Source organism: Coffea arabica, chromosome 6c (assembly GCF_036785885.1).
Source record: "Coffea arabica cultivar ET-39 chromosome 6c, Coffea Arabica ET-39 HiFi, whole genome shotgun sequence".
NCBI classification, from domain to species: Eukaryota; Viridiplantae; Streptophyta; class Magnoliopsida; order Gentianales; family Rubiaceae; genus Coffea; species Coffea arabica.
This window is the reverse complement of record NC_092320.1, coordinates 1,258,711-1,279,752: the sequence shown is the minus strand read 5'-3', so window position 1 is coordinate 1,279,752 and position 21,042 is coordinate 1,258,711. Positions and strand designations below refer to the sequence as shown.

At 33.0% G+C, this 21,042-nt stretch overlaps 1 protein-coding gene across 3 annotated transcripts; it reads left to right on the top strand.

The window, feature by feature from the left end:
- Window positions 1-12,718: 12,718 nt before the first annotated feature.
- Window positions 12,719-16,391, top strand: LOC113692196 (transcription factor bHLH61-like). Of its 3 annotated transcripts, XM_027210564.2 has the most exons (5): window positions 12,723-12,995; window positions 13,804-13,935; window positions 14,039-14,206; window positions 14,796-14,916; window positions 16,088-16,391. In XM_027210564.2, the coding sequence occupies exons 1-4, from the start codon at window positions 12,915-12,917 to the stop codon at window positions 14,892-14,894; spliced, it is 480 nt and encodes a 159-aa protein (XP_027066365.1). In that variant the 5' UTR covers window positions 12,723-12,914; the 3' UTR covers window positions 14,895-14,916; window positions 16,088-16,391. The 3 variants fall into 3 exon arrangements, with proteins under 3 accessions (XP_071907915.1, XP_027066365.1, XP_027066364.1); XM_072051814.1 differs by lacking the exons at window positions 14,796-14,916; window positions 16,088-16,391 and adding an exon at window positions 14,350-14,778 and having other exon boundaries at window positions 12,719-12,995; XM_027210563.2 differs by lacking the exon at window positions 16,088-16,391 and having other exon boundaries at window positions 14,796-15,107.
- The last annotated feature ends 4,651 nt before the right edge of the window (window positions 16,392-21,042 follow it).

Here is a 21,042-nt window from a genome sequence, read left to right as displayed (position 1 = left end):
ACAGCTAGCACAGTCCTGTATACTCCAGTCCAACAGCGTCCAGCTCCCTCCTTTATTCTTCCTTGTTAGGTTCCCCCGCCCCCTCCAACTTCTCTCCTCTCTTTCACGTGCCTTTGTTTTTTTTTTTTTTCTTTTCTTTTAAAGAAAATTTTTTGGGTTTTCTCTCCTTTTTCCTCAAGTGTGTCCTGTATTCCTAGGGCTGCAAACGAATCGAGCCGCTCGCGAGCGGCTCGAGTTAAGCTCGAGTCGAGCTCGACATTAATCGAGCTCGAGTCGAGTTCGAGCTCGAACTCGAGCTCAGAATATTAAGCTCGTTAGCTCGCGAGCCGGTTCGCGAGCTTGAATATATATATATATATATATATATTTTTTTTTTTTATTTAATAATAAACTTACGTATATTATATATATATTTTTTTTTATTTTTTATTTTCATAGTGAAATTACGGATATATCTTTAATATTTTATTATTTATTCAGAAAAAAATATTATTTTATTTATTTTTTTTAAAAATAAAAATTTTTTTTTATTTTATTCGAGCTCGAGCTTGATAAAATTTAGCTAAGGCTCGGCTCGATTAGCTCAAATCTCGACTCGACTCGACTCGTTTGCAGTATTTCTGAGGAGGCAGAAGAAAGCTTTTATGACTGTTTTCATAAACCACTTGCTTAATTGGCTTAATTGGCGTGGTGGTTTAGGTCATGTTTGTTTGGATTGCATTTTTTTAAATTTTTTATAGAAAAATTATTGTAATAATTTGATATATGTGAAATAAAAAAAATAATTAAAAAATATATTTACAGAAATAAAAAAATGATTGAAAAATATATATACATTTTTCTTGCTTTCCAAACAATTGTCTGTCAATTTTTCTTCCTCAGTAAAACTCATACCGTTTATCTTGCTTGCAATGAGAATTTTCCGACGAAAAGAAGGCCGCCTAAAATTAGCTCTATGGGTTGCGTCTTGAGAGTCGCGACTACACGATACATGCTGGCCCTCATATATTTGCACAGAAGTTTAAAAGAACAATATAATATCTTAAAATTGAAATAGGAAAAGTATTGTAAAAAAATAACTAGAATAATTTGTCAAAAAATAATGATCAATGATTGATTAAACTAACAAAACGTCTACTCATTGCTAACAAAACAAAGAGGTGCACGAGAGTAAACTTGATTCCAATAATTTTGGACATTTTAATATAAAGTTAGAAAAAACACCCCTTAGAATTTTGTAAAAAATAGATTTCAAGAAAAATTAAACTCAGTTCTTCAGAGGAAGAGACTTTTCTAACTCAAAAGATTCATATTAAATATGAGAATGAAATGAACAAGTTGAAAATTCCTTTCCATGCTAAGTTATTCCAAAGTGCCAAGCGAGAGGTAAGTTGACGGCAGATCTGATTCAGTTTCATGGGAATTTCGTCTTTTATGCTCCGTGATAAACACTTATCGTAGATGTTTTTTGGATTATTTTTAGAGGTATTTTTAAAACATATTTTTGAGTATTTTTATAATTTATAATTTATATATTTTTATATTTATATACATTTATGCATTTATAATACATTTATAAATATTTATAAATAAATATGTTTATATATAAATGTATTATATTATATAAATATAATACGTAATATAAATATATTTATAAATGTATAAGTGTATATTATTATAAATTATAAATTATAAATAAATATCATATAAATGTATAAATTAATATATATTAATATTATGTTTAAATGTACTAATATAATTAATATAAATGTATAAATATATTAATATTATGTATAAATGTAAAATTAATATTATGTATATTAATATAAATGTATAAATGCATTATATTATATATAATACATAATATAAATGTATATTATAAATATACATTAATATATATATTATGTATAAATGAACATTTATATAAATGTATAATATATAATATATATTATATATAATTTATATAATATATAATATTTATATAGATATATTATAAATATTTAAAAATATTTTTTAAATAAAATAAAATATTTATAATATGTACAAATAAATATATGAATATTTAATATATATAATATACATTAATATTAATTATAAATATTATAATATTATAAATATGGTGTTTATGTAATATTTCAATTTGTAATATTTGTTGTATATTTCATTATATAAATATTTATATAATTTATAAATTATAAATATATAATTTATAATTTTCAATTTGTATAATATACATAATATTGTATATATATAACATAATATACATTATTACATTATTACATATTATGTATATTATATATTATACATAACATTATTATACATTATTATACACAATAATGTACATAATAATATTATGCATTAATAATAATATATATTATAATATAATGTACATAATATATTATGTATAAATATTTATACATTTGTGTATACAATATTACATATTATGTATACTATATTATATTATGTATAATATTAATGTATATAAATATATAATTTTCAATTTGTATATTTTAATTTCTTATTAATATGATTATTCAAACTATATTGAGTATCATACGTGTAATGATTATAGTGGGTATCTTCGCTCGTAGATCCATTATTCAGATAACTAGAATTCCAATAAGTATTTTTTAGTTCACTCCAAAACGAATGATTGTTGTCAATCTCAAAAATTTGATTTTCAGTATCAAAATTTGTAACTTACTATCCTCTTGCCTAGCAGGCAAAGATTTACCTCTGTGGAAAGGATGATTCATTCAGATCGACATAAGAGTCCAACTACATTGCATTGCCAAAATCCATGTTGTATATTTGAAAGAGGCTGACCTCCTTGCTTCTCTCATAGCACACTCCTCTTTCTGCCGAGCCTCCTTTCTATTCGGTCCTCAGAGACAAAATGTAGGATGGGTGCCAACAGTTCATCACGGAAGAAAGGACTCACTAAGCTGGGATAACCAACTAATACTAATATAATAGAATATAAAATACTAATAGAATAGAAGAATAAAAAAGAGCTGTATTTTTTGTATACTTGCCCCAGTTCCGTTGCTACCGTGGGCCAATCATCAGATTAGATAGATATCCCTTCAACATAGGTTATCAAAAGGATCTCGGAGACCCATCAAAGTATGAAAGTCAGGATCATTCAAAAAACGGATTCCTATTGGAAGAGTGCATAACTGCATGGACAAGCTCGCACTAACCCGTCAATTTGGGATCCAATTTGAGATTTTCCTTGGACTTCTCAAAGGCGTAGAGAAATATATACATTTATGCATTTATAATACATTTATAAATATTTATAAAGAAATATATTTATGTATTTATATAAAAATATATAAATGTATTATAAATGTATTATATTATATATAATAAATAATATAAATATATTTATAAATGTATATTATTATCAATGTATAAATTATCAATGAATATTATATAAATGTATAAATTATAAATTTTATATTTTATATTTTTATATAAATATACATTAATGCATTTATAATACATTTATAAATATTTATAAATAAATATATTTATATAAAAATATATAAATGCATTATAAATGTATTATATTATATATAATACATAATATAAATATATTTATAAATGTAGAAGTGTATATTATTATAAATGTATAAATTATAAATGAATATCATATAAAGGTATAAATTAATATATTATTAATATTTATTAATATTAGGTATAAATGTATTAATATAATTAATATAAATGCATAAATGTATTAATATTATGTATAAATGTAAAATTAATATTACGTATATTAATATAAATGTATAAATGTATTATAACTGTATTATATTACACATAATACATAATATAAATGTATATTATAAATACACATTAATATATATATTATGTATAAATGTACATTTATATAAATGTATAATATATAATATATATAATATATAATATTTATATAAATGTATAATATATAATATATATAATATATAATATTTATATAAATATATTATAAATATTTAAAAATAAATTTTAAATAAATTAAATATTCATAATATGTATAAATAAATATAAAAATATAAAAATATATAATATACATTAATATTAATTATAAATATTATAATATTATAAATATGGTGTCTATATAATATTTCAATTTGTAATATTTATTGTATATTTCATTATACAAATATTTATATAATATATAATTTATAAATATATAATATATAATTTTCAATTTGTATAATATACATAATATAATATATTATACATAATATACACTTATACATTATTACATATTATGTATATTATATATTATACATAACATTATTATACATTATTATACACAATAATGTACATAATAATATTATACATTAATAATGTATATATTATAATGCAATGTACATAATATATTATGTATAAATATTTATACATTTATGTATTCAATATTACATATTATGTATATTATATTATATTATGTATAATATTAATGTATATAAATATTTATATAAAATATAAATATATAATTTTTAATTTGTAAATTTCAATTTATATTAATATAATATACATAATTGAAATATACATATGGAGTTGTTTTTGATATAATGTTTGGATATGGTGTTTTTGGAGTTGTTTTTGAAATACACATTTACTGTAGCATTTGGAATGCGAAAAACAGAGGCAAAAACAAGGAATCCAAACGGACCCAAGAACAATTGGAAATTACATGGGCCGGTTTTGTAGCTTATGACCGGACCCAACACGCCTTGAACTTGTGGACATGGGCCCTGCCCAAGTTCAACGACTTGTAGCCTCAATTGGATAACTGATGCCCCTTGGTTCAAAGCACCAGTCACTCTGCAAAGTACACGCCCATCTGCTGTAAACCTGTGACCTCATGAGTGCGCCCATTAATGGGAACCTAATCTGGGCCGGAGCTGCACTGAAACGACTCCCGTGTCTGTAAAAGTTTGCGCTCGGCTTCGGCGTCCATTTCTGACATTTTGGAATAAGCGTACATTTTGATTTTTCAGCCACCCTCTCTACGTTAAAACATCCATAATAATGCGTTAAATGCATAAGGAGTAGATATATATATATATATATATATATATATATTTTTTATCGACACAGGGGCGTTCGAGTCAATCCTTACGGGACCCGACTAATCCTCTGCGGTCCGGGCCCGGCGCCATATATGATATGATATGATATGATATAATTTAGGTGCACTAACAAATGCTAAGTCGATACCTAATAGAGAGGGTATATAAACGTGAGATGGGGTAACAATTACTTATTTAATTACGTGAGAGTATTATTTATGTGTACTAATAAATGCTCACTAGGCGCTCGGTAAAAAAAATCATCTTATTTAATTTACCAAACGATTTATGATCAAATGATGTCATTAAGCATAAGCCAATCCTTCTAGCAGGCACGATTATATGCACATAATGAAACCACTTCATCTGGAAAGTAAAAACTAACTCGCCTAAGAAGAGCTGAGATGTTTGGTGCACAGTCACAGACAAAAATGACGTAAATAAATAGCACACGGCAACAAGCCGCATTGGAGTCGCACCATGTGGGACTCACTTCTATGGTAAAAAAATGATGTACAGTAGTGTTTGACTGTTTTGGTTTTCAATTGGCGAAGTAATTATTGGAACTAAAGTCAAATTGGGAACTACGGTGGAAAGGGGAGATTCAATCCTAAAATGTTTTGCTCTGCAGTTGATATTATTGCTTTTGCAACTATTCCTTGCTCCGTAAATTGGAGTGTTTAGCAAAAACCTGTCGATGGCCTCATCATTTGGGCAAAATACTACTATAGTATGACTTGGGGTAAGAGATTGACATATATATATACATACTTTTTTCTGATTTACTGATTCTTGTAAATCATCCCTATTACTTTCTTTAATTAAACGAAGTGATTATTCTTTCGACATTTAGCGATGAAGTCAAGGAAAATTATTCTCTTCTTCAAATTTGTTTGGAGTACTAGTATTTGTCAGTGACCAACCCTAACAACAGCCCAAGTAAAAAGAAAAAAGAAAAAAGAAGTACAGTACAGGCCAAGTAATTAATTTAACAGTGATGGTGAATTGTTGGGGTGATCATATATCATTCCAAGACCAGGTAGTATTAGCTCTAGGCCTCGAGGGAAGAAGAAGAGTCAGGCCATCATCATTCGAATCTTGGAAAACTACTCAAAATGGCCAAATGCCAACTAGTATGCTACCGTTGTTGCTCCTGTGAACAATTATCAAGAAAAGACTTGCGATAATGACATTTTTCTGGTGCTGCCAAACAAGTAAGGATGATTATCCACCGTACTCCACTCGCATGATCCCTAACCCGAGGCGGCAAGGACGCCCCAAGTCCAAACCTAACTGTTCACCGAAGACCTCTGCTGGTTGCTTTAAGAGATATTCAAGCGTTTTGCGCAGAGGTCTCCACACATTTCCTCCCATCTTGTTGGGGGAAATTTGAGGGGTCAATGCATGTGGCACGCAGCAATAATCTTCACCGTTCATTGGCTAAATATATAAGTCCACCACTATCCATTGCAAAGAATTCTTTTTGATTTATTTATTATAAATTTTTTTTTCTAATCAACTTTTTTTAATCTGCACATCTAATTTCACTTATGTCACATCGCAGAAAGTATCATAAATAAATATGAAGGACAGATTATCCATTCGTAAAAGGTTGCGTGTATGTTAATCGATGATTCATTATAAACATTTTTTTGCCCAAAACATGCTTTCTTTCGTAGTAGTAATGGTTGAAATCGAATTCATTTAATTTTTTTAAAAAAAATATCATAAATATATGTAGAGATGGACGTCAGCCTGGTGCATCCGGTTGCATATAAATAAATGCCATGTCTTTCGAAATTTAGGCTCTATACTTAGAGAGTTGCCCGTGAACTTGATGTCCCGATAAGGGAGCAGCGTTCATGGTCTGGCTCTTCTGCTGTCCCAGCAGCCTCCATCCATTCCGATAAGTTGCCCGTGTCCGTTAGATGACATTAGTTAGCATTTCACAATTAATAGGGGTCACCAATCACGACTCCATATTTTCCTTACGTTGCATACACTCACATGCGTACCTAGACACCTGACACGACCGCCAGATTCACATACCGATAAAATTTCCTTGGAGGTTCCAGCTTACACTACTTATCATCAAGCACAAAAAGGGGGTTTGGTCATTGGTGGTTGGGGCAAAAGGGGAAAAAAAAAATTCAGGCTTCTGCAAAGGAAGAAGAAGAAGAGAAAAGAAGAAGAAGACTGCTTTTGTTTTTTTTTTCCATGGCTCCCCATTTTTTGCCGCTTGTACATAAGGGAAATGATAAAGCTTGTTGGCGGGCCATCCATTACCCGTAATATATTTTTTTTCCATGCAAAGTTTACGAAAAATTAAGACCAATACATCAAATTTAGAAATTTTAAAAATAAAATACATTTTCATGGTTTGCTTTCTTGGAGAACCCCCCCCCCCCTTCTTTTTTTTTTTTTAATGACATAATAAGACACATATCAATTCATAACATGGTAAAATTTTCAGAAAAGACTGGCTTTGATACATGAAATCACAGCTAACATTTTGTCTTTTCCCTGAGCTTTTTTTCTTCTTAAGAGTCACTTCGTATGACTAGTTAGATCCCACATCTTGAAAGTTGAAAACAAGAAATTCATGAGTGGTAATTGAAAACTGGAGGAATTGTTTATCTCCAACAAATTGGATGTTCATTGACCAAGGTATTGTTCTTCATGAATAACCAAATTCCTGTTAGCTTTTCCAAATTCCATTGGAATGATGTACTAGTAATACTGAAACCATGGACCATATGAACCAATGGCGCTGTATGATTCAAGTGATAACGTTAAATCATTGGATATGCAGCCATAGAATAAGGCGAGATTTCACTCTTTGTATTGACAGACTGAGAGTACGCATATACAAGGCCTTCCATCCGAGATCTTGTACTTCATGGCTTCGCAACATCTACCGTCTCTCTGTCGGATCAGCGAGGTCATGATAAGAACCAAAGTCATTTCAGAATTGGGACGGACTTATCGCGTACAATAGTATACTGGTATATATGTTTGAGTTGCCTCGCACAGTACTAACTACCAAATACTAGCTAGAACTAGCTAGCCCGCCAGATAAGATAGATTATAGATGTTGGAATTTCACCAGGTAGAAGCAATACTAGGGATGTAATCTAGTCAAGTCAAACGCGAGTATCACTATACTCAAACTCGACTCGACAGTAGAGAGGTACTATTCGAACTCAAATGCTTGACTCGATCGAAAGAGTAATTCTAATAATTTATACAACTCCTAAGTCTAAAAGAGTAAAATTGTAATAACTAAATATATAATTTTTAGTTAATTACTTTGTCTTCGATAAGGCTCGACAAGCCACCGAGTTTGAAAAATCAATAGCCGAACTCGACTTGAATAATTATCGACCTATTCATGCAAAATCGAGTGTGAGTCAAGATTTTGACCAAACTGCTTGCGATTAGGTCGGTTCTATTACATCCCTAACCAACACACACGCGTAAAAGTGAAGCAGGTGGGCTGTGTATGTTGAACGAATTTATGGTAATCACTCAGCCCCAAAAAATGGGGCATGCAGGTGAGAGTTACAATAATTCCCAAGGCTGATTTTCGCATATTAATTAATCGGCATGGTTAAACGTTGATGAGAAAACTTAGTCCTTGAATTAAGTCGCTTTTCTTGATCCACTTAAGTCCTCCCCTAGTATAAGTTAAAATAGGAATAAGAGTAGAATATGATGATTGACAAAAAAAAAAGAAAAAAAAGAAGAAGAAGAAGAAGAAGCTGAGCATGCAACTGTAATTTGTTGCTCAGATATTGTGACAGCGACTGAAACAGTAATTATTTAGCAGGATGTATAAATTACGTACAGGTAGCAGAGTATTTGGCTCCCCCTGAAGTAATGAAAGCAAATTGACAGAGAGAGAAAATGGGGGAAAGAAAAACCACAGAGCTCGCGACCGGAGCCTCGGGCTATATATGAAGTGCAAAATTGGAAGTTGGGGAAGAGACAAGAAGGGTGGTTGTTTTGTTGTGATGATTAATGCACACATGTGAATGGGTGGGTACGTTGTGCTTTGTCTTTGTGAGAAGCTGACGATAATACTATTTTATGCCATGCTTATGGAATTACAGAAAGCACGTCGTCTGCGAAAGTCTAATCACAAATTCTAGCTTAGCTAGCATGAATGAATCTCTTTGTTTCGATCGGCATGTATAATATATATTTTTTTATTTTATTTTATTGTTGTATGTACGTTTCATTAATTTTACATCAGAGGAAAAAGAAATTTCTATACATAAGAAGTCATCCATCCGATGGCAGCCAGCTGAATACTGATGCAGCTAGTACGCGCTTAATTAAACCAAAAAGGGGGGAAAAAAAATACAAGGGATTTGATTTGGTGGTTCCTAGCGCGGGGATATGAGACCAGGCTAATTAATTATCTGATCAAGTTCACTAATTATCTGATTTATGAAATGGTATACCTGGAAAGAAATTCCGTACGTACGTAGTTTGTGGTACGTAGTAATTCAAAGCGGGAATCTCCTATTATTTTTGTAGTATTATTATCGAAACAGAAAGGATTAATTAGTGGGCAGCTAATAATATTAATTAGGAATGGTGGTGCAGTACAGTTGTCAATGATAATTACGTGCTTTGGCTTTATTTTTGGCTGGCAAAAAACATTCGATCTCTCGCATGAAAAATTTAAGTAGCCATCAACCACTCTGCCCCAGGCCAACAACAATTGGAGCTAGCACTAATATATAGATACGCCTCTATCCATCTTCTCCGTATCCAAAATGCATTAGAATGTTCACCGGACATGCAACCAAGATCCGGGTGATGCATGCCAATGACTCATGATTGACATTTTAGTTAGCAGCACCAGGGCTGGCGATTTGGAAGTAAAATAAATAAGAGCCTTGACACGTACGTACGTAAATATTACATACTCTTTTTAGCAAGCGAGTGCCAATCAATGTAGCCAGCGGGCGTGCATGCATTGACCTAATTAATTGAGGATATAGTATAATACCAGTGCCATGTATTTCGATCACATGACCCTGAACATAATATGTTAAACATCAATGGATAGAGAGTTTAATTTCAGCAGCAGCTTTATTTATCAGACGTACATCATTTGACTTGCCGTCACAGGCTTAATTGATCCATCCAACTTAGGGCTGCAAACGAGCCGAGTCGAGTCGAACTTTGAGCTAATCGAGCCGAGTCTCGGCTAAATTTTATCAAGCTTGAGCTCGAGCTCGAGCTCGACGAGCTGGCAATTTTCGAGCTCGAGCTCGAAAAAAATAAAAAAATTTATTTTATTTTTTTAAAAAAATAAATAAAATAATATTTTTTTCTGAATAAATAATAAAATATTAAGGATATATCCGTAATTTCACTATGAAAATAAAAAATAAAAAAATATATATAATATACGTAATTTTATTATTAAATAAAAATAAAAATAAAAATATATATATATATACTCAAGCTCGCGAGCCGGCTCGCGAGCTAACGAGTTTAATATTCTGAGCTCGAGTTTGACTCGAGCTGGCTCGAGCTCGAGCTCGACTCGAGCTTGACTCGAGCCGCTCGCGCGAGCGGCTCGATTCGTTTGCAGTCCTAATCCAACTCCCTTGTTCCCTTTGATTAGGGGTGTGCAATAGTGCTCTCAAGGTTTTGACTGGGGCGGGTTGGTGTGATGCTAGTGATTAGGAACTGCCTAATCAACGGCTGCGATGAAATTAACCAACCCGGAATGAATTCGATCGTTGAATTGGAACCCATATGTGTGTAATTAATTAGTTGCGCGTGCATGTATGCTAATTAATAATTATGCATCAAAGAAGAAAAAGGAAAAACATGTAGTACGTACATCCTTAAATCTTCGACCTACCAAAGTGTAGTAGTACTATATATATATGCTTCGTACTTTTGGATGTAGCAATTTTGTGTCAAAGCCCCGTGAGTGGTCTGTCTCTATATCGATCAACACACTAAAACAGTGATAACAAACAATGAAAAGGAGGGAAGATACAGCAACAGTGGTGGATCGAGGCGAGCTGATAATGCGTCTTGGATTGATTTTGCAGGAAAGAAAAATTATTGAAAGCATTACTAGTAGTAGTGTACTAGCTGTCAATGCATGCCTGCAAAGTGCAAAACACCTCTCACGGGGCCGGGGGATCTCTTGAGTCGTCTTCATGCACCCAAACCCCCTCCCTCCCCCACTCTCTCTCGTCTTCGTTTATGTTCTCCGTCCATGGTTTGTACGCAAGCCATATACAGTACTGTTCCATATAATACGTACTGCGCCTAACACATCATCATTTTCTATCTCATTTCATCAAAATGTCCCATTTCCCCTCCACAAGCAACTAGCTAGTCGTAATTGTATGTATACTGCAATTAATACCCCTTCCCCGACCCAAAATAGAAAAATTTTAAATTAAAAAAAGAATCCAAAGGAAACAAAGTGCAAGCATGCTAGTCAATTTGATCAGTGGGCATGTGATTCAGGAGTTTTGTTGTAAAATATCAAACTGAGGAAGAGAAAGGTTCCATTGAACAAAGATGACCCTAATACCTAATTCGAACGGACGGTGTTAAATTCGCTAATATATTCGGACGTCTTAACTCCCTGTGTTGCATAAAAGGGCGGCGCAAGCTGAAGTGGACTGATTGAATGTGTGTGTCTCGGATTTGTGTAGTCTGTGACATTATGTTTTAATCACAATAAGGATAACATTTTAGGGAATTTTTATTTTAAAGGAAATATATATATGCAATTTCCATTTTGGAGATGTGAGGCCAAAAAATGAATGCTTCGCATGAAAAATTCAATGTTTCTTATGATAGGAAGAGAATAGAGGCAAAAGGAAAAAGTCTATTGCAACATTCTCGACAACGCACTCAAATTCAGCTAACACTCCCGTTTTAGAGTGTTAAGGGACATCAACCCTATTCATACTTGTTTTCCTTGCATTAGTTAGCACTTTCCAAGCAGGAAATCAGAGCGGGAAAGAGGTTCCACTTTAAAAGGGGGTTGCAGTCAGGTCTTGAACACGAGGATTAGTTGCGGTCAAGTTTTGACTGCGGTTTCTAATCTAAAGACGAAAACGACAGGGGTTTCTAACACCCTTCTGAGTTCTGACCGCGTGCGTTGCTTGCGGTAGAGCAATCACAGGGAATCAGAGCGGCCAGTTATTGGCGGACACTTATAAATGCCGGCAGTTTAATACGCAAACATACATGCAATAGTAGGTAAACGCGCACGTAATAAATTGTAATAAAAAAAAAAAGTAAAAATAGAATAAGAGGGGAAGAAAAAAAGAAGCGAAGTAGAAGAAGTGGCAAAAATGGGGATAGGGGTATTAAATTTGGGTAAATTCCTGTAGCATTTCAAGGAGAAAGGCTAAGTAAGAGAGTAACGACAATGGATTCATACTGGGATCGCCTGGCCGCTGACCACTGAGGCTTTGTACTACTAGTACTAAGAGTGAGGAAATATGAGGGACAAAGTTGTCACTCAGAACTAAATATCACTATTTGCAGCATTCCACATACAGTATAGATGAGTGGTGTGTACGCAGTACTGGTAAAATGAATTGAGCCAAAAACGTGGGTGGTGCTTGTGAACCTTTGAGGTACTCATCATGCAGGAAACAAACAAAGAGAGACGGTGTAGGTTTTGAGAGCTCTTCTTTCCCTTTAAAAAAAGCCTCCATCTCATTTTCAAGACCCAAGCAGCACGCTTTATATCTGACAAAGACAGAAAACTAAGAGGGTGCGTTGAAAGGTAAAAGACCGGGGGGAGGAAGAAGAAGAAGAAGAAGCATGAGTGGCTCCAGCGAACGAAAGAAAGCAGCCTTACATGGAAAGTTGCAGCAACTTCGTTCTGTAACTAACTCCACCGCGGTAAAACTATACTTTCTACAGTTTGTCAAATTCTGGGTTCGTCTGATCAGTTTTTGAATTTCTATGCATTCGATGTGCAGTATTAAGAGCACTACAGCATTTGTTAAGAAAAAAAAAGATAGAAAAAACTACACTATAGCATGGAACTTGTTGTCCTATTTTGGTTGTTTATTCATGAACTACATTCACGCTATATATGCAATTCGACGCGATCAAGATCAGCAAATGAATAAATTGAACAACTCATCATTACTCACTTTCTTATTTTCTTTTTTCACTTACTTCGATAATCATTATAATTATTGGGTGGTTCTCCGGACAGAGAGGCATCATCTTATGCTGGCAATTTTGGCATAGAGTGGAAATCCAGCTGACGGAGAATCTCTTGTTTTTGTTCTCTTCTGTTTCTTTTTTCCGGGGGTTTTGGGGACAGGAAGGATTTAAAGTTAAAAGGAAAAAAAAAATTCTCGTGGTAGATTAATGTGGAGTACTAATAGCACAAGAATGTGATGGAAGCGCGCGCTGTTCATGCTATGAGTTTAACTTGTTAATTAAGATGCCATGTATTAATATTTTCTTCAGTTGTAGTCGTTAGTTGAACTTGTTGTTAATGGTCTGGATTGGAACCCAGCTGATCAGCTGAGAGCCGCCATGTATTTTTTAGGTTGAGCTAGGCAAGACGAAGTAGCCTCTGCACATACCCTTTTGTTTGAAATTTGAATAGTACTCCTGACCAGCCTTCCGCGTTTAATTACGTCAAAATTCCAATTCGTCTTTCTTAATTGAATCGAGAATTTGTAATTGGCAGGTGAATACAGCATCCATCATAGTTGATGCTTCGAGGTACATAAAAGAGTTGAAGGAAAGAGTAGAAAAGAAATATCAAGATGTTGCAGCAACTTCACAAATATCATCAGGTGACCCAAACGCATTACCCGCGGTACAAGTACTTTTCATGTCATCAATCTGTTTGTTTTCTCCCCACTGAATTGAGTAGCTAATTTGTTCCGGCCACTTGTTCGTGGGTTTTGATCATCCGTCAGGTAACCGTGGAAACCCTAGAAAAGGGATTTCAGATTAACGTGTTTTCAGAAAAGAACTGCCCTGGCCTGCTGGTATCCATTCTGGAAGCCTTCGAGGAGCTAGGTCTGGAAGTATTGGATGCTAAGGTTTCTTGCTCGGATAATTTCCGCCTCGAGGCCGTTAGTGAAGTAAGAAAATTCCCTTCTTTTCATCTCCGTACGTTGCAACTTTAATTACATCATCAGTTTTTTTTAAGTCATTACTTTTGCTGTTGTGATTAATGCGTTTTCCAATCTCTCACTTTTGTTGTTCAAACATCACTCACGTGCAGCTGTGAATCATGCACTGTGCCTCATCATTTGGCCACACATTTCGGCTTCTCTACGGATGATGAGTGGTTCACAACATGTAGGCGGTGACCTATGCGTTGTTTCACTTGCTCTAAAATCCTCACACTGCGTTATTTTGGCCCCTTTTTTTTTCACTATACATATATTGTACGTGCATTGGATTGTGTTGGGTCTAGACAAACACATCTAGATCAGAGAGCGGTGGTGTTTTGACACATTTTTTAAGATTTTTTTCCAACTGCACTGCATTGTGCTTGAGCCCTCGACCTACACCTCAGAAAGAAAAGGAGACTTTACATTTCTTTTGATAACTAAGTTGCATAAGACGAGTTGGCTGCATTTTGAATTGGACATGAAAGTTGATTTCTTTAATTCGTTGAGATTGATGCATGTGAAAATGAAAGAAAATTTCTTCTTTTCTTCCTAGAACGAAGGGCAAGAGGATAACATAGATGCCCAGGTGGTTAAACAGGCAGTGTTACAGGCCATCAGGAACTGGAGCGCAAGTAGTTATGAACAAGAATAACCTTTTCAGCAACAAGGTCAATGTAATGTTAATTCTCTTCTCTCTAGTTTTCTTTAGATCCTTGCTCTTCTTGTTGTGGATTCGTAGCGTGCAGTAAGAAATCATCTGATGAAAAAAGCGGAGCACTCAATCTTTTAAATTCTATTAATGATCTAGTGGTGAGCAAATTCAGCGTGTTTGGATTGAAAATTATTTGGCAAAATTGTTTTTAAAGATTTCGTGTACCACTTTTTTTTCCCTTACAATTTGATGTACGTGAAGCAATTGAAAAAAAAAATAAAAAAAAATGATTAACAAAAAATTTACCGAGAATATCAGGATTTGAGCTTTTGTTTACTGTCATGTAATGCTTCCCAAAAGTCTGTTACATTGGAGGAAGACAAATTATTGAGAGATCAGCTTTCCTCGATCGATCAGTTGTAGGGACTAATTAATTTTATGTGTCATGTAGCAAAAGGTCATTCTCTTTCAAAAACAAAACAAAAACAAAAACAAGAGGAAGACAACAAAGAATAATAAATAATAAATAAAAGAACAGCATATCTTGGGATGTAAGTGACATTAAAAAATAATAATTGTCATCAATCAGCACATTAAATTGTATAGAGCTCACCCACTCACTGTAGTTTTGACTTGTGCTGTTACATTGTTGATGAGTGAAACTGGACGCTCTTTACTTTTTTTTTTTTTTTTTTCGACTTTTGAAATTAGTTAATTAAATCTAATTCCATATTTAACTCCAAAAATCGGAACTCTTGAGGCAAATTTGGAGAGTTAACTACTCAACCCCCAATCCCGAAAAAATGATGTGAAATTACGAAAAAAATTAGTAGTACAGCTTCTACTAGACTTTAAAGAAGAATTCATTACTCCAAATAGCTCCCCCGTGCCTTTATCTTTTTTTTTTTAATTTTTAAAATTAATTAATTAAATCTAATCCCCGCGATACCTCCCTGGACGCTCTTTACTTGGTCCTGCAAAAACTGAAAAGAAAAATGATTAAAAGAAGTGGAAAGCAGATGGTCCACATAGTATACTAGGCAGTGAGAAAAATGAGATGAAGAGGTCTAAAATGAGCAGAAGGGGAACTGCGAGCATAATGATGGTGTTTCTCTCGACTCTCGTGTTACTTTTGTAATAAATACTAAATAAATGGGACCGGACGACTAATGGTGTTCATATTTTACTACTAGGACGGCCTGTGCTTTATCCATCTTCAACCCCAAAAAAGGAAACGATCAGATCAGATGTTCTCCTCCAGCGCTTCAACTTCGAGTGAGGGAATGCCTGCCGTGAGTGATGGTACCGTATAGTTTGGCTGGCAGCAGCAGCGTATAAGATAATGCAATGGTGACAGAGCTTCTGAGGCCAGAGGCTGCACTCCTTCCTATTAAAACACTCAGAATTTGATCGGTTGTATTAATTAGTGGCACGGTTTATGTAATTCCAACTCAGAAGGGTTGTCTTCAGTAATGCTCCAGAGGTTTGTAAATTTTCGATCTGGAACGTCTAAGTTTGCACCAATTATTATTATTATATTTAGGGTAAAAAATAAAAAAATCCTTGTGGTAAACCTAATACACAGAAAAGTCCTCCATGATTTCAAAATATACAACACGACCTCTCATACTTTGAACTAGATTGTAAAGGTGACGGAATCCGTTAAACTTAACGGAAATTGACAAAATGACCAAAATACCCTGATATAATTAAGCAAAAGACAGCTAAAAAAAATCATTTGTTTTATTCTCTAAATAGAGAGAATTGAGGGTTAAGGGGTAGAATAGGTATATTTGATAAAAATTAGGTATAAAATTTTTTTTTAGATTCCAATAAGTCATTTCCGTTATATTTAACGGATTCCATCACCTTTACAATTTAGTTCAAAACATGAGGTGTCGTGTTGTATATTTTGAAATCATAGGGGGCTTTTCTGTGTATTAGATTTATCACAAGGGATTTTTTTGTTTTTTACCCTTATATTTGTAATAAATAAAGAGCCTCAACGATAGATGACCCGCTATTGTGTTCTGGTCATAGTTATTAAACCCAACCCGGGAAGGAACCCGACGAAGGAGGTAAGTCAACGGGTTACTGGTTGAATCGGTGAGTGAGTGGTTGAACTGGTGGGTCACTACATATATTTAAATATTATATTTCATAATTATTTATATAAGATATATGATATAAATTGTAATAAATAATGCCATAACAAAAGCTCATTTAATTTAATTTGTTATAAAATAATTAATTCATATAAGAATCAATCAAATATAAAGTTATTTATTAATATACGAAACTTCAAGTGTAAAATTTTATTTATATTTAGTGTAATTATCTAGCTTATTTATGAATTTTAAGTGTAAAAAATTATTAAAAATAATATTTGTCTTTAAATGAATTATGTAATATGTTATTTTTGGAATCCATTTTATAACTTATAGAGTTTGGAGGGTAATAAATTTTTATTAAAAGATTCCAAATAAATTTGTTTTAGAGAAAAAAAGATAGTTTATATATCATAATAAAGTTACTATATCAACATATGTGGAAGTAGTTTGGTGGTAAGCAGGCGGTAGTGTTGGGGCAAAGATCTGAAGTTCGAGTTCCAACAATAGCAATATAATTTTTCCACAAAATCCGGTTAGTGATAAAATCGGTCAAAACCGGCCGGGTTTCCGGTTTAACCCGGTTCGACTGCGATCGTTGATTAAGTCAACGGTCTCTTTGGTCTCTTTGCACAAATGATCTGATTCCAAACCCGGTCCGGTTCAATGACCGGTTCGACCGCCGGACCGGACCGGGTTTAATAACTATCTGGTTCCATTTCACAGAACGCCGGGCCGTGTACTACTAGTATAAACACTAAGGTTTAGTTAAATGTTGACAAGAAAGCTTCTGCTGCTTGTTTTTATACATTCCTAGAATCTTAAGCACAGTATTTTTTGTTTCAATTTATTATGAATTTATACAAATATGAATAATTTAAATATAAAAACTAGCTATAGTTCTATATGTTCATTCATATTAATTTTAAAAAATTAATGTATTTTACATGTTCAATTATTTATTAAATTTTAAAAATTTGTTCAATAATTGTGATTTAAAAGATTTTACTATACTTCTATGTAATAATTTGGTAGAAAACAAATATTATTAAGATAAGATTAGTTATTTTAAAATTAAAGATAATTTTTAAACATATAATATAATCATTGTAATAATTTGATAGGAAGCAGATATCGTTAAGATAAGCTTAGTTTTTTTTTAAGTTATTTTAAAATTAGAGATAATTTTCAAACACATAATATAATCCAAATAGGATTCATTATGGGTAAAACCCAAGTGACCCATAGTTCTTTAATTCTCTTCAATTAGGCATACCACATAGGAGTGAGAAATACTGTAATTAAAATAACTACTTATATATATATATATATATCCATATATATTCTTTTGCTCTTTCTTTGCCACCCCTAATTTGTTCAACAACCAATGCTAAAATAAATAAATAAATAATAATAATAAATATATTAACTTTTTATACACTGACACTGCAGTGATTTTTCAACATTTGCAGTTATGGATACATGTCACATGTGCATGATTAAAATTTCAAATTTGAATTCATCTTATGTGATTTAATCTAACCTTACCTATTAGTGTGTATACTAAGAGTACATAAGAAAAAGAGTTATCCATAGTAAATAACAAGACAAGTTCGCTGGGCTGGGCTGTGCTTTGTTAGTTGGACCGATGATCTGTGCATCTCATCGCGTCGGCAGGCTTAGAAGCCAGGCTGGCTTTTTGTAGTTTCTTGGGATTGCGATCAATAGCATTTGCAATTGCACTGGGCTTTGTGAGCTATAATATGTTCGTTTGATATCAGCCCAAGGACTTGGAATTACTCGGAGATTAGATATTCGTGCACTTGTACTTGATTAGCGTCGCTCTTGATCGTGGTCGGGTGCTGTCAATATTTTATTTTAATTATATTTCTTTCGTGGGGGACAAGCGGCAACTTTGGTGGTGATGCGATGCCAATCGAGTGTCGCAATTGGTACTTCAATGTCAAATAAAAGAATCATGCAACAAGTCAATTGTGACTTACATAATTGATATACTCAAGGGGAGGAGTGGATTGCGTGATAGAGGGAGGGATTGATTGGAGGTGATACGGAGAGAACGAATATAAGTAAGAGGTTTTGGTTTAAAATCTTTCACTCATGAAAAAAAAAAAAAGAAGAAAATTATTGGTATTTTAATTAATTAATTTTTTTTTTATAAAAAGCAAATTATATTAATGAATTGACGGGATTGTCCAGTATGATTTGATTTATATCACTATTTTAATAGTTGTAAACATCCATTAAAAATTATAGATCCGTAATTTAACAGATATGATAAATTTGAAAAATTATAAATAGATCTAAAAATTTTTAAAATTGTCTTCTAATAAGATAAATTGATGTAGTTCTCTAGCGTGCATGTTGCAATAGTCAGATCTACTAATAAACAACTTTAAACTCTAATGATGATGATGAGATCTATCAAAATAGATCAGAGATCTAAAAAGAATTCAAATCTGATTTGAAACAAAATAGGTCCTAGCAACAAAATAAGAAAGTAAAATACAAAAATCTCCATAGCAACCCTTAGGAGAACAAATAATTATCACTAAAAATCTCTAGGAGAAATATAGAACTCTCACTAAGAAAACTTATGAGGGATTTTATTAAAATAATAAAATAAACAAAATTCACCGGAGAAAGTTCATAGTACGGTCTCCCCTTCTTAAGAGGGAGGCCTTGAAAAATGAGAAGTTGTAGACAAAAGTTAGGAGGAGGAGAGATAGAAAGGCGATATCCTAAATGGTATTTGGATTCCAATTTTTTATCAAAAAATTTTTACATTTTTCTGTGGATATAAATTTTAATTATTTATATATTTAATTGTTACAGGACATCTTTCTTTGAAAAAAAAAAAACTCGGAAAGATAGAAATCGAGATGGGACATAAAATTAGTGGAGTAGGAATCGATTATCTCCATAAAAGCGAGTGTAGGTTTGATTCATTTGTTTTAAACTAGAGTTGAGATAAAACATGGAAACATGCATGGATGTTGCGTTATCTCCATAATAAACCATTATCGCAGTTAGAAAGGGCCGCAGCCCAAACGATGCCCACTGGTATGCGACGACTTGTAACAACACATTTTAATTGATCATACTAGGTCTGATTTCACTTTCAAACTTTTTTTTTTTTCCTTCTTGTCGTCTTCTCTTTGAGAAAAAGAAAGAATGCAAACAAAAAAAAAAAAAAAAAATCTAGCAAGTACGTATTATTATTATTATTTTTTTATGGTGGTCCGCGACATTGTGTCAATTCTAAATTCCCAAATGCTTAAACATTGGATAACAATTCATTTTAGGTGGAAAGGAAGATGACCATCTAGAACCGACAAAAAAAAAAAAAAGAACAGAAAGCCAAGGAATGAAGACTAAAGACTAATTTAGAAAACGTGTGGGGTCGTAAATGAATTTTTTTCCTGCCGGCAAAGTGTAAAACCGTGTTCTGTCGCATTTTTTCTTTGTTAAACCCTTTTTTTTTTTTGGGTTTTGTCGTCCTCCAAACCGCCCTTCACAATTGTCAAACAAAGTTAAAAAGTGGGCAGTGCCGAGGATACAATCATATCATACCAAATGCGAGAACGGTTTTGAAGGTTGCTCCGGGATCTAGGTTTATTTGTCGAATTCTTGAGTGTTCTCAAGAAAATGAGAGAAAAAAACAATTACGGGGGTGCCATACCGGAGTTGGTGGAAGTTAGTTAGCTCTTAGTAGCAGCCGCCCTGCTGGGCTGGCCCCTACGGGGGTTTCGTTCCCACATCGGTATTGGGGGGGTTTGGGAATGGGTAGATAAGTCCCCTGGGCGCCTTCAAGATTTGCCGGCATTTGAAGATTGCTCGAAAATCTAGGTTTATTTGCCGAATTCTTGAGTGTTCTCAGGAAAATGAGAGAAAAAAAATGCGAGAACGACATCAATTTTGTCCTCCCTTTCTGAGCTGCTATTCCTTCATCCTTAATGCTTTGAAGCATGAAATCCCCATCTCCACTTCGTTATTTGACTTTGACTTCTAACTCCATCGTT